At 52.4% G+C, this 13,935-nt stretch overlaps 1 protein-coding gene across 1 annotated transcript; it reads left to right on the top strand.

The window, feature by feature from the left end:
* Positions 1 to 3,483: 3,483 nt before the first annotated feature.
* ALPI (alkaline phosphatase, intestinal) lies at positions 3,484 to 10,209 on the top strand. The gene is made up of 11 exons (XM_051999622.1): positions 3,484 to 3,626; positions 4,254 to 4,370; positions 4,515 to 4,630; positions 4,886 to 5,060; positions 5,859 to 6,031; positions 6,568 to 6,690; positions 6,789 to 6,861; positions 7,103 to 7,237; positions 7,502 to 7,693; positions 8,755 to 8,868; positions 9,393 to 10,209. Exons 1-11 carry the CDS (start codon positions 3,536 to 3,538, stop codon positions 9,665 to 9,667), a joined length of 1,584 nt encoding a protein of 527 aa, XP_051855582.1. The 5' UTR covers positions 3,484 to 3,535; the 3' UTR covers positions 9,668 to 10,209.
* The last annotated feature ends 3,726 nt before the right edge of the window (positions 10,210 to 13,935 follow it).

Consider the following 13,935-nt stretch of genomic DNA (forward strand, 5'->3'; position numbering starts at 1 on the left):
AGCGAGATAGGAGAGAAAGGGATTAAGAGATATGAAGAGAAGGACAAGGAGGGAATGATAAAGGAGATCAATGGTAGGAAACAAGACAGACTTCTGAGAATAGACAGGAGAGAGAGAGAGAGAGAGAGAGAGAGAGAGAGAGAGAGAGAGAGAGAGAGAGAAAGGATAAACAGAAATGGGATGGAAATGTGATATGGCTAATATGGAAATATTTTGCATGATTTCATATGTATAATTAATATCATGTTGTTTGCCTTATCAGTGAATGGAGGAAGGATAGGAGGAAGGGAGAGAAATGGAACTCAAAATTTAAAAAGGAAAGAATGTTCAAAATAAATAATAAATCAAACAAACAAAAACTCCTTAGTCCCCTTCATCTCAAGGGACACCTATTGTAAGGACCCTTTTCCTGGTTCCCCTAGCATTTAGTTCTCTGTATCTTTTAAAATTCTAATGGATTATTTGCATTAAGATGAAGAAGAAGAAGAGAAGGAGGAGGAGGAGGAGAAGAGAAGAAGAAGAAAAGGAGGAGGAGGAGGATGACAGGAAGACTAGGCAACAAATGCAAATAACTTTCTCAAACTGGTTGGTTGGGAAAGAGAAGAGATAGAAGATGGGCAGAAGTGAAGGTTTGGATGAATGAAAGAGATCTGGGTGTCAGCATTCAAGGCTGCAGAAGAGTGAAGATGCCCTCACGCTTACTGGTTGTAACTATGCAGGTTACTTAATCTGCCTGAGTCTCAGTTTCCTCCTCTGGAAGATGATGACAATGCAACCTGCCAGGGTAGTTAGGGCCTCCACTGGGGGACTATCTGCTGAGCACAAGTGCTCTTTTTTTTTTTCCAGGGACCCAGGAACGATTCTGGCAGAGACTCCTGGTTTTATGGCTTCCTCCTGGTGCTGCTTCTCAACCAGTTAAGTCCTTATCAGATTTGAGCTACTGGAGAGGAAGAAGTTCACCAGAAAGAACACAAACCGCAAAGGCACAGAGCCAGCTGGTGTGCCTTCAGAGTGGGTGGGGCACAGCTCTGGCGCACAGCCGGCTGCTTTCACCGAACAAGGGTCTGTTGGTCACATTCTATTAATTGCCAGGCTGGTAACTCCTTGATTTCTTAGCTCAGCAAAGAGCGGGGGAGGGGGGAGATCTGGAAATCCCTCCTTGACCAGAATCTTGATGATGCAATAATAACTTAAGTAATCTTCCTCTTCCTTGGTCCTGAAGATCAGGAGACAAGCTAAGATAAGGATCTAGGAATCAACTGCATAGAAAGGATCATTGAACCATGAGAGATCATCAAGAGAAACAGTGAAGAAGAAGCCATGGGGACCCAGGACAGAACCCTGGAGGACACCAGAGTTAGCAGGTATAACCTAGATGAAGAGCCGGCTCATGGATGGAGAGATGCTGGTCATCCAGCTAAGAGGAGAGCCAAGGAGCAGAGACGTGACTACCCGGGAGAGTGATCAGCCCAAAATGTTGCAGAGGCCAAGGCTGGAGAGAGGCTTATTCAAGTGAGCATTTAAGAGGTCCTTGTGAACAGAGATGGGGTTGAATGATGAAGTCTGAAACCAGATTGGAAAGGGCTTGGAAGAGAGACAGAAACAGACAGAGACAAAGACACAGGTGGAGGAAGAGACAGAGACAGAGACAGAGAGAAAGACAGAGAGGGAGAAAGAGAAGAGCAGTGGAGGCAACATTTGTACACACCTTTATCAGGGAGTTTGCTGTTAAAGGGGTTCCTGTATTTAAGCCACAAAGAAGAGCAACCAGCATTTATTAAGTGCTTACTGTTTGCTGAGCACCGTGTTGGATACTGGGAATATAAAAAAAAAGCCCCTGTCCCCAAGTACCCCACTCTAATGAAGGAGACAACAGGCAAAACCTCTGGACAAAGTCATTAAATTGGAGCTAAGCTCAGATGGAAGGCACTGAGATGAGACAAGCCTGGAAAAGGCTTGTTCTAGAAGAAAGCCAGGGATCTGGGAGGCAGAGAGCACCCAGCATGGTTGGGGGAAGACCTACAAAGGACTACTTTTGGAATCAGAAGATGGAGTCATTTTAAGAAACAAGCAAGAGGCCAGGGTCTCTGGGACAAGGTGGAGGAAGACTGGATGGAGTGTTTTCAAGGTCACAGAGAGCTGGCCGTGATGTGTCTACCCCCTTCTCTGCTATTATTCACAGCTCTCAGCTCTTCTCAGTCTGAGCATCTGTGGAGCCAAGAGGCTGACTCACTTCTGGATCTTGGACTATCGCCTGCCACGGGCCTAATGAGGAGGAGGAGGAGGATAATATTACATTGATAACAAACCTAATAATAATTATTGCTCACATTTAGATTTGCAGAAGCCTTCTCTACAAAACATGTTCACCTTCACGACAACCTTGGGAAGCTGGTACAATTATTATTATTTTTATTATTCCCATTTTGGAGATGAAAGAACTGAGGTAGATAAGTTACTGACTTGCCCAGAATCCCACATCCTGACTTGCTGCCCCCACTTAGGTTTGAGGAGTGCTGGAAAAGTCATTGGGAAAGCTCTAGATTTGGAAACAGGAGACCCAAAATGGAGCCCAGCCTCTGCCACTAGTATGGGGTACATGGCACCATAGAAAGAGCCAGCGTTTGGGAATTCTGGAGGCCCTGGCTTGGACACTCAAGGCCTGGGCAAGGACTTTCCTTTGTAAAGTGGGGGCTGAGCAGGATGAATATAGAGAGGACTGGCGAGACTTACATGAATTGATGCTGAGGGAAATGAGCAGAACCAGGAGATCATTCTATACCTCAACAACGATACTGTTTGAGGATGTATTCTGATGGAAGTGGATCTCTTCGAGAAAGAGAGCTTTAATTGATCAAGGATGGACAGAAGCAGCTACACCCAAAGAAGGAATACTGGGAAATGAATATAAACCGCTTGCATTTTTGTTTTTCTTCCCGAGTTATTTCTACCTTCTGAATCCAATTCCCCCTGTGCAACAAGAGAACTGTTCGGTTCTGCACACATAGATTGTATCTAGGATATACTGTAACCTATTTAACATGTAAAGAACTGCTTGCCATCTGGAGGGAGGGAGGGAGGGGAAAAATCGGAACAGAAGTGAGTGCAAGGGATAATGTAAAAAATTACCCTGGCATGCGTTCTGTCAATAAAAAGTTAAAAAAAAAAAAAAGTGAGGGCTGGACTGCAAGGCTTTCAAGACACCTGCCAACTCTAGGGCCGGGATCCCATGACTCATCCACAGAGAAGGTTTTCCCCTCATTGTGCCATTTTGTGCTTTTGTGAATTAACTCCTGTCCCGGTAACTGGACCTGGAAGTGGGGACTGACCCCAGTCCCCTCCCACCACTATCTCGTCTCCACAAAGGACCGTCCAGGTCAGGAGGGCCCTCCTGGGGCAGGGGCGTGGCCAGGACCATCGAGGGGGTGGGGTATTCTCCGAGGAAGACTATCTTCCAGGAAGCCAAGAGATCATTTTTTGGGGCCAAAGTCCCCACGGGCCACTCTTAAGCAAGCGCGCGCCCCAGAGAGACACCATGCCTCTCCCGCTCTGCCTCAGGATGTGGGGAAGCTTTGCTTTGTTGCTGGTGGGGCTCTATTTCTGCACCGTGGATGGTGTCATCCCAGGTAAGCCCCTCCGAGGAGCTTCCCTGATAGAAAGGAACCAGGAGGAGGGTCCCATTCGATGACGCTGGTCCAGGAGGCGGGATTGAGCTAAATGTGGGAGCATTTACCAAAATGGGAGCCAAATATGGGAGCACCTTCCTCACGTCTACCAAAATGTGTGGTCAGAGGCCACTGAAACAAAGTGGGGATCGATGAGCCTCTGGGAACAGGGAAGCCCGAGGTGATGAGAGGATCCAGAGATGCCCCGGGTTATCTTTGGAATGGCAAAGGTGGCTTGGAAAGGCGTCATGAGAGGACAGTTTACTAACCAGATGAGCTTTACCAAGCCCCTCCCCTCTTCTGGGACTCAGTTTCCTCCTGTGAAAAATGGGCAGTGGGGGTGGAAAGTGCAAGACATTTAGTGTCCAAGAGATCTGCGACTCTGCGTCATCAGTAAAGCAGGAGGGCTACGCAGATGGTCTCCAGGGATGGCTCTAGTTTTAGCAGCTTGGCTCTCCAAGATTCCCCCCCTTGGTCTGGTCTTCAATGGTTTGGGACACCTGGACCCAGAGGCCTGGGGAGGGGAGGATGGGGAAGGAAGGATAGGGACATACCCTCCAGCCCGGGGTCCTGGTGTTGTGCCCACAGAAGAAGAACAAAACCCTGATTTCTGGAACCGTCAGGCGGCGACTGCTCTTAAGACAGCCCAGCAGCTCCAGCCCATCAACACGAAAGCCAAGAACCTCATCCTCTTCCTGGGGGATGGTGAGTGTGGGCTGGCCTAGATCTTGCCAGTCCCCAGACTTCCCTGGAATGCCCAGTTGACTGTCCCGAGGGTGAGGTCCCTTTCCACCCAAACACACTATCAGGTCCCATGGCCCCTCCTCAATCCCAAACAATTCCCCGCAGGGATGGGAGTGCCCACCATTACGGCCACCCGCATACTCAAAGGACAAAAGGCAGGTCATCTGGGACCCGAAACCCCCCTGGCTATGGACCGTTTCCCTTACGTGGCTCTATCCAAGGTACATGGAGGCGAGGGGCAGGGAAAACACAGGAGACTTTGGGGACCTGGGCCAGCTGCCTCAGGCTGTTTGCTGGGGACGGGGATGGAGTGTCCCTGGCGAATGTGGGGGAAAGAAGGGAGGAGGGCTTGGGGGGGAGGCCTTGAAAATGGGGGGCAGTGTGGCCAGGCTCCATCAAGGATGAGGGACCCAGCCGAGGGGGTCAGACCCTGCTCTGCCAGCGGCCCCCAAGCTGACCAGCGGCCATCTCCACAGACGTACAATGTAGACAGGCAGGTCCCGGACAGTGCGGGCACAGCCACCGCCTACCTCTGTGGCGTGAAGGGCAACTACAAAACCATCGGACTCAGTGCGGCTGCCCGCACGGACCAGTGCAACACCACCGCGGGCAACGAGGTCTACTCGGTGCTGCAGCGAGCCAAGAAAGCAGGTGAGCTGGGCTCGGGCTGGGGGTCGCTCGTCCCCTGCCTCTCCCAGGTCACTTCTCCAGTGTCCCCGCTTCCATCAAGGATGCCATCATCATCCCAGCCCCTCGGGCTCCCCACCTCCTCTCCTCTCTCTTCCTCCTTAACCCCCCTGAAGCCAAGCAATCACCAGCCTTGGGGCTTAGACCCCTCTCCTGCTCCGCCAGCACAGCCCTGCCCTAGTCTGGGCTCTTAGCACCCACTCTGGACTGGTGCAACAGCTCCCACTCATCTTCCGGCTTCCAGACTCTCTTCTCCCCCCCCCCCCCCCAGCTGTCGGAATAATGAGGATGAGGATAAATCGCTAGCACTGAGAGAGCCTTGAAGTTTGCAAAGCATTCTACAAAGAGCACCAACCCTGGGAGGGAGGTGCTATTACTGTCCCCATTTTATAGATAATCAAGTTGAGGCAGAGAGAACTTAAATGATTTAGCCAGTACCACACAGCTAGTAAACCTGGGAGACTGGATTCGAATTTGAATCTTCTTAATTCCACCTTCATCTCCCACCTCCATGTCTTTGGCTTTCACCCAGACCTAGCACGCTCCCTTCCAACTCTTGGAATCCCAAGCTCGGGTGACATTTATAGGGAGCCCCTCCCCGCTTCCTTGTCGTGTAGAGATGTCTCCGCTGTTACCCGCTTTCTTTTTAAGCTCCCCACCCCTCAATAAAATGTAGGTCCTGGAGGATGGGGACCGGCTTTTCCCTTCATCTGTGAGGGGAGATGGCCCTTGGGTCTGAGCCCGGGGTCTGCATTTCCTCAGGAAAGTCCGTGGGGGTGGTGACCACCACGCGGGTGCAGCACGCCTCGCCCTCGGGCACGTACGCCCACGTGGTGACCCGGGACTGGTACTCAGACGCCGACATGCCTCCCGAGGCCCTGCAGAGCGGCTGCAAGGACATTGCTTCCCAGCTGATCGCCAACGTGGACATTGATGTAAGGCCGCCAGCGCGTTAGTCTGGGCAGTTCCTCCGGGGCCACGGCCAAGGTTACTCAGGGCTGGAGAGAAGGGCTTGAAGTCGCAAGGATCTATAAGGAAAACCCACTGCCAGTGGGAGCTTTCCTAAAGCGGGATGGCCACAGAACATCCTCCGTGGCTACGCTTGTTGGGGGACTGACAGAGGGGGACACCAATTAGATTAGTTCCTCCGTGGGCCCTTCCGGCTCCGAGATGCTGAGCTTCTGGGAGGAGGTGAGGACTAGATGAGAATGACACTTTTTAAATCCATTACTAATAATTTTCCATTGATTTTTAAAATCTAGACAATCCACACACACACCAAAAAAAAAAAAAAGATGAAACAGGCTTTTATACTTTAAAAAGGAGAATGACACTTTTTGACCTGCCTCAGTTTCCCCTCAGTGATGAAAGGCAGCGATATTTAGTAAGGTTTTCTGGAAGGACCCAGGGAGAACAGGAAGCCCGGCTGAGAGGGGGGTCCGGACTCAGCGCTCACACCTCTTTCCTCCAGGTGATCCTGGGGGGCGGCCGAAGGTACATGTTCCCCGCAGGAACCCGTGATCCCGAGTACAACAGCACCGGAATCAGGAAGGACGGCCGGAACCTCGTAAAGGAATGGCAGGAGAACAGAAAGGTGAGGGACGGTCTGGGGCGGAGGAACTCGGAGAGAGGGAGGAGGCCCCACTGGCCAAGGAGGCTCCAGACCAAACTCACGGTGCTTGTGCTTCCCAGGGCGCCAGCTACGTGTGGAACCGCGAACAGCTGCTGAAAGCGGCCCAAAACACCTCCGTGACGCACATCATGGGTAAGAGCCGCCCCCCCCCCCCAGTGCCCCTGCAGGGAGACTCTCTGCTGCCCCCCCCCCCCAGTGCCCCTGCAGGGAGACTCTCTGCTGCCCCCCCGCGGCTGGAGGGGGCAGGAAGCCCTTGGGAGCCTCATTGCTCGGTGATGGGTCTGACCCGCGAGGCCGAGCTGAGAAAGCCCAGCGGCCTTTGCGGCCTGTGCCCGCCACTCTCCCTCGGTGACGCGGCCTCTGTTTCCCCAAGGTCTCTTTGAGCCCGGGGACACCAAGTACGAGGTGCACCGCAATGTTTCCGCGGACCCCTCCTTGGAGGAGATGACCGAGGTCGCCATCCAAGTGCTCAGCCGGAATCCCAAGGGCTACTACCTCTTCGTGGAAGGTGGGCGGGGCTCAGCAGGGCGGCGCCTCCGGGGCTGGCTCCGAGGGAAGGAGGGCGGGAAGCAGTCAGGGTCAGAGGCCGGAGAGGGTCCCCCTCCCCCCCTCGCTTTAAAGATGAGGAAACCCAAGAGCAGGAGCACGAGGCCGAGGTCACAGAAAGGACGCGAAATCGACAAGGGGGGAGATGGAAGGCGGCGGGCGGGGCCGGGGGCGGGGCCGGGGGCCGCTGCCCGGGCAGGAGCTGACCCTCTGGGGCTTTATTCAGGAGGCCGGATCGACCATGGCCACCACGACGGCTACGCGCACTTGGCCTTGACTGAGGCGGTCATGTTTGACTTAACCATCGAGAAGGCCACTGCGATGACCAGCGAAAAGGACACTCTGATTGTCGTCACTGCCGACCACTCGCACGTCTTCTCCTTCGGGGGCTACACCTACAGGGGCAGCTCCATCTTTGGTAGGAAGGGTGGCCAGATCCCCAGACTGCCCCAAATGCCCAGGAGGGGGAGCTCTCTGCAGCGGCCTCTGTCCTTGGTCCTGCTGCAGGGGGCACTCTCTGCGGGGGGCTCTGTCCTCGGTCCCGCTGCAGGGGGCGCCCTCCGCAGGGGCCTCTGTTCCGGGTCCCGCAGCAAGGGGCTCCCTCCGCAGAAGGCTCTGTCCTCAGTCCCGCTGCAGGGAGCACCCTCCGCAGGAGGTTCTGTCCTCGGTCCCACTGTAGGGGACACCCTCCGCAGGAGGCTCTGTCCTCGGTCCCGCTATAGGGGGCGCCCTCCTCAAGAGGCTCTGTCCTCGGTCCCGCTGTAGGGGGCGCCCTCCGCAGGAGGCTCCTTCCTCGGTCCCGCTATAGGGGGCATCCTGTGCGGGAGGCTCTGTCCTCAGTCCTGCTGCAGGGAGCTCCCTCTGCAGGAGGTTCTGTTCTCGGTCCCACTGCAGGGGGCGCCTTCTGCAGGAGGCTCTGTTCTTGGTCCCGCTGTAGGGGGCGCCCTCCTCAGGAGGTTCTGTTCTCGGTCCCGCTGCAGGGGGCGCCCTCCGCAGGAGGTTCTGTCCTCGGTCCCGCTGCAGGGGGCGCCCTCCGCAGGAGGCTCTGTCCCCGGTCCCGCTGCAGGGGGCGCCCTCCTCAGGAGGTTCTGTCCTCGGTCCTGCTGCAGGGGGCGCCCTCCTCAGGAGGTTCTGTTCTCGGTCCCGCTGTAGGGGGCGCCCTCCGCAGGAGGCTCTGGCCTCTGTCCCGCTATAGGGGGCATCCTCTGCGGGAGGCCCTGTCCTCAGTCCTGCTGCAGGGAGCTCCCTCTGCAGGAGGTTCTGTTCTCGGTCCCGCTGCAGGGGGCGCCCTCCGCAGGAGGTTCTGTCCTCGGTCCCGCTGTAGGGGGCACTCTCTGCGGGGGGGCTCTGTCCTCGGTCCTGCTGCAAGGGGCACCCTCCTCAGGAGGTTCTGTCCTCGGTCCTGCTGCAGGGGGCGCCCTCCGCAGCGGCTTCTGTCCCAGGTCCTGCTCGCTCATCTCACTTTGGGTCTTCCTCCAGGACTGGCTCCCAAAAAGGCCGAGGACGGGAAATCGTATACTTCCATCTTGTACGGCAACGGACCCGGCTACCAGATCAATGGGACTAGGCCGGACGTCAACGAGAGCATCAGCGGTGAGAGGGGGAGCTGCGCGCCGGGGAAGCTGGGAGCCCCTCCATTCTATTGCTCTCCACGCGGCTGGGGGCCAGGAACTGTGCTGGGGACAAAGACAAAAGTTCTGCTGGAAGGGGAGGGGTGGGGAGAGAGCTCAGAGCCAGCCCCACGCGCCCCATTCCACAATACATGGTGTCCACCAAAGACAAAAGAGCTTCCATCCTGATAAGGAGGAGGGCTCTGAGGGGAGATGGGGAAGAATCCGGCTCTGACTGAGGGCAGGGGAGCGTAGCACAGCGGCCAAGGCCCTGGGGCTCTGGGTCCTTCCTGCAGCCCTGCTGCTTGCTCCCTGTGGGAACTGGGGCCACTTACTCACTGCTGGGGCCTCGGTCTCCTCCTCTGCGGGATGGGTGTAGAGCAGATGATCTGGGCGGTTCTTTCCAGCCCTCGGGCTGTGCCCCCTGCGCTTGGTGGGGGGGGGGGGATGGTCCTGCTCACAGACTCAGGCTTGTTCTCCTCCCATTCCTCTCCCATGGCTCCTCAGAGCAAGTGTCCTACAAGCAGCAGGCGGCTGTGCCCCTGGACTCGGAGACTCATGGGGGGGAGGACGTGGCCATCTTCGCGAGAGGCCCCCAGGCCCACCTGTTCCACAGCGTGCAGGAGCAGACCTACGTGGCCCACGTGATGGCCTTCGCCGCCTGCCTGGAGCCCTACGAGAACTGTGAACTCCCCACCTACAATGGCGGCTGCCAAGCATCGAGGTCTCTCCCGCTGGTGATCCTGGCCTGGGCTTTCCTGCTTTTAGCGGGTCTGTGCTGATCAGCCACTTGTCGTCACCATTCCAGTGACTCCTCCGGGCTCCGGCTACTCCCACTGCGGGAGGGGCCCGGCCCTTCTGACAGTCCCCTGCAGGGGGCTTACAACTGCTGACAAATAAATTAGGGATCAAAGTCTCGAACCAAGACTGTTCTCACTGAGTCCCTCCCCTCGCGTTGCCCCCCAACATCGGGGAGCCTTTTCCTCCGCCTCTGCTCTTCACTGGCTGTGTGGGGGGAGCCCCCATGATCTTCTGCTACTCACGTGCTTCAAGGCCTTTCCCCACATGGTGAAAGCGAGGATGTCGGTCCCGCCGCCACTCCTGCTGCCACTCAACAGGGAGCCAGGTCGGTACACAGAAAGGATTCCGGATGTGGAGGGTCAATGTCCCACAGCTCTGGTCAGGATCTTCTGTGGGGGAGGGTGTGTTCACTGACATCATTTGTTTTTCCACCATCTACATTATCCAACGTAGCTCCTCCCCCTCCTAAAGCGCCATCATCCCAAGCAAAGAATAAAACAGAAAGGTAAGCGATACAACAAAAGTGTCTGACGTCACCTGTCTCGTTCCCATAGTCCTCTGCAAGAAAGAAAGGAGCTTTCCTGTAGCTCTTCTTTAAGGTCAAGCTTTGTCATCATAATTTTCCAGCATTCTCTTTCAACTGCTTTGGGGGGGTCATTATATTTAGTGTTGAAACCATTCCTATGCTGTTTTGATGGCTCTGCTCCCTTCACTTTGCAGCAAATCACACACATCTTCCCATGATTGCCTATATTCATTGGATTTCTCATTTCTTTCAGTTGCAGTAATGTTCCCTTTTATTCATCAGCACAATGTGTTTTTTGTTTTTGTTTTTGTCTTTTTTTGCTGAGGCAATTGGGGGTTTAGTGACTTGCCCTGGGTCACACAGCCAGGAAATGTTAAGTGTCTGAGATCAAATTTGAACTCAGGTCCTCCTGACTTCAGGGCTGGTGCTCTATCCACTGCGCCCCCTAGCGGCCCCGGCACAATGTGTTTTAACCATTTTCCAATAAGTGATCACAATACTAAGAAAAATTACTAGAAATATTTTGGTTTGAATGGCGTCTTTCTTTTTATCATTGCCCTCCTTGGGATAAATGCCTAGAAGGTTCACTGGGTCAAGTGCACACGTTAATCTCTTCACATAATTTCAAGTTGCTTTTCAGACTAGTTGGGCCAATTCTCAGGTTCACTAATGATGCGTCGGAGAGTCTATCTTTGGATTTGAAACCTTCTTTCAAACAGTTGTTAATAATTCCCGATTTCCCCCTTTTAGAACCGTTGTTCGGATTGGGGCCACTCTGAACCCACTGCCGGCTTGGGCGGCTGGCCATTCCCATCAGGCAGCCCCTCTCTGAGACCCAGGACCAGTTGTCAGCCAAATAATATTGGCTAGCATTGATGCAGTGCTTTCGAGTTTGAAAAAACTTACACGTATTATCCTACTTGATTCTCGCAACAACCAAGGAAGCAGCTTCTGCAAGGACTGTCTGTAGATTTTTCTTATCTACAAATCACCAACCCCGAGTGGAAACTGTCACCAGGTGTATCCAAGATCCCGTTAATGTCCTTGCCTGTGGTATTAGCACCACCTTGACTCACTGTCCCCTATTGCACTAAAATGCCAGGTTTCTTTGAGGCAAACTGCTCTCTGCCTGAGCCCTTTCCATCTTGTACCAGTAAAGCCCCAATAGCTCGTTGTATCCCGTTCTGCTGCCCTCCCTTCCCCACTCAAGATAAAGGGGTTAGAGTAGACAGGAATGCTTTTTTATTATTATAGCTTTTATTGACAAAACATATGCATGGGTAGTTTTTCAACACTGACCCTTGCAATCACTTTTGTTCCAACTTTTCCCCTCCTTCCCTTCACCCTCTCTCCTAAGTGGCAGGTCCCATACACGTTAAACATGTCAAAGTATATCTTAAATCCAATATATGTATACATATTTATTCAGTTATCTTGTTGCACAAGAAAAATCGAATTTAAAAAGAAGATAAAAATAATATGGGAAGAAAAACAAAAAGCAAGCAAACGATAACAGAAAGAGTGGAGACGCTGTGTTGTGTAGACCAGGAGTTCTTAACTCGTGGAGTCTTGTTAATTTTTTTATATTTATGTTTCAATGGAATTGATTCCCTTTGTGATCCCGCACAGTGTGATTCTGACACACGGATAAATGACAGCAAGAAGGAAGGGGACACGATGGCATGGATTTCAGAATGCCTGTCGATTGATTGGGAAGAGGAAAGATTATTGAGCAAAGGGAGAAAGGATTGGTCTGGAAAAGTGTAATGGAGCAATGATACAAAGAAGGATTCTTGACATTGAGTTCTTCCTACCAGGGGAAATCAAGGAACGTCTAAGGTCTTAGATGAGAGCAGTGAACAGCTCCTCGTGGCTCATAGATTTAGAATCCCATGGGGCTTGGAGGCCATCAGGCCCAACAGATGAGGAGACTGTGGTGGCTAAGTGTGGCTAAGTGACTTGCCTAGGGTCACACAACTAGTAAACGTTCAAGGGAAGAGTCACACTCAAGTCTTCCCAACTCAGAAGTCCAATGCTATACCCATTATGGCAGCTACCTCGAATTGTTTTGCTGTAGTCATGTCAAAGACCAGGATTTACACCATCTTTGAAGTTGATTCAAGCTCTTGAGATCTCATGAACATAAATACATGTAGTTCATATTTGTGCATTTTTATTTGATCATTTTATAGTTTTAGCTGTAAGGTAACAACTGGGACATAAAAATAATTCTCAGAAGGAATCCACTGGTGTAAAAATAATTCTCAGAAGGAATCCACTGGTGTAAAAATAATTCTCAGAAGGGATCCACTTGTGTCACCAACCTGTAAGAGTGCTCCTGTGTCAGGTGTTAAGAAGCTCTCAACTTGATAATCTTCCGGGTCCATTTCTGCTCATCAGCCTTTGTGCCTGATCAGATAAACTTATTTACTTCTCTCTGCAAACTTTGCCCCCTTCCCCTTTAAATCACCTGAATTTGCACATGACATTCTACCTAGACCTCTGTTCTTTATGGAAACCGCACCCTTATTATACTGCTTCCCAACTGATGCCTGAGCTCTTCCAGGAAACCTTCCTAGATCTGGGCCACATGTGATCGGTCAGTTGAGTGACCCTCTGCCCTGTCCCCCTTTCAGTTCCCACTTACGGATGTTCAGTTATCATTGCTTGTAGGAGCAGCTGTGGGGTATGATGGCTAAGTGGGATAGACTTGGAATCAGGAAGACCCGAGTTCCTCAGATACTTACCCCCTGGGTGACCCTGAAGCAAGTCCCACAATTCGGTTCTAACCTACTGAGGTTTGCTGCACATAACTCTCCCCAAACACTGAAGAACTAACTGGTGTTTCCCACATAAGGTGTTCCATTGTTTCGGGGTCCCATCTGTCCCATGCTGGCGATGAGCACCCTCTACACCTCCACCTTGAATCCTCCCTCAAGGCTCAGTTCCCATGTCACATCGCCAGATTTTCCCATTTTGTATCTTCCAGTGAAGGAAGGATTAGTCTTGTTCTGCTTGGCTTAACTAGGAGCGATGGAGGAGGAGGAGGAAGAGAAGCAGGAAAAGGAGGAGGAGGAAGAGGAGGAGGAGAAGAAGGAGGAGAAGGAGGAAAAGAGGGAAGAGGAGGAGGAAGAGGAGGAGAGGAGGAGGAAGAGGAAGAGGAGGAGGAGAGGAGCTCCAAAAGGGAATCTAGGCTTGATTAAAAAAAAAAAAAACAAAAAAAAAACCTTGTACATGACTGGAACTGTCCGACAGTGGAATGGACTGTCCAAGGAAATGGCAAATTCCCCCTCAATTCCAAGCAGGAGCTAAATGCCAAATTGTTGGGCAGGTTATGGTGAATGAGAGAGGGGAGGATTCTCCTTAATGGGTTGATCTAGGCAGGCTCTTGACTCATCTATGAGATTCTACGACAGTGATGGGCAGGGGTTAGTTAGAAACCTTAATGTCCCCGACCAAGATTTGCTGTTAAATACAAACAAATAAGCAAACAAACTTTACAGTACAGCTGAGAAAGTGTGATATGGAGTGGGACTGGTCTTCAGTATGCCCTGGAGACACGTAGTTTCTGTTGCTATATTTTAAGGAAAGGAAAGGTATAAGCATTTATATAGCGCCTACTACCTGTGCCGTGGTCTGTGCTATGTTGTTGAATCATTTCTTAGTTGGGTCCAATTCTTCATGACCACATTTGGGTTTTCTTGGCAAAGATGCTGTAATGGT

This window comes from Antechinus flavipes, chromosome 4 (assembly GCF_016432865.1).
Source record: "Antechinus flavipes isolate AdamAnt ecotype Samford, QLD, Australia chromosome 4, AdamAnt_v2, whole genome shotgun sequence".
NCBI lineage: Eukaryota > Metazoa > Chordata > Mammalia > Dasyuromorphia > Dasyuridae > Antechinus > Antechinus flavipes.

Bases quoted from the DNA above. Each gene is read 5' to 3' on its own strand.
- ALPI (XM_051999622.1), top strand. From the start codon at position 3,536: ATGCCTCTCCCGCTCTGCCTCAGGATGTGGGGAAGCTTTGCTTTGTTG. The intron at 5,061-5,858 runs GTGAGCTGGGCT...GCATTTCCTCAG, and splicing joins GCAGCGAGCCAAGAAAGCAG to GAAAGTCCGTGGGGGTGGTG. The intron at 8,869-9,392 runs GTGAGAGGGGGA...ATGGCTCCTCAG, and splicing joins CGTCAACGAGAGCATCAGCG to AGCAAGTGTCCTACAAGCAG.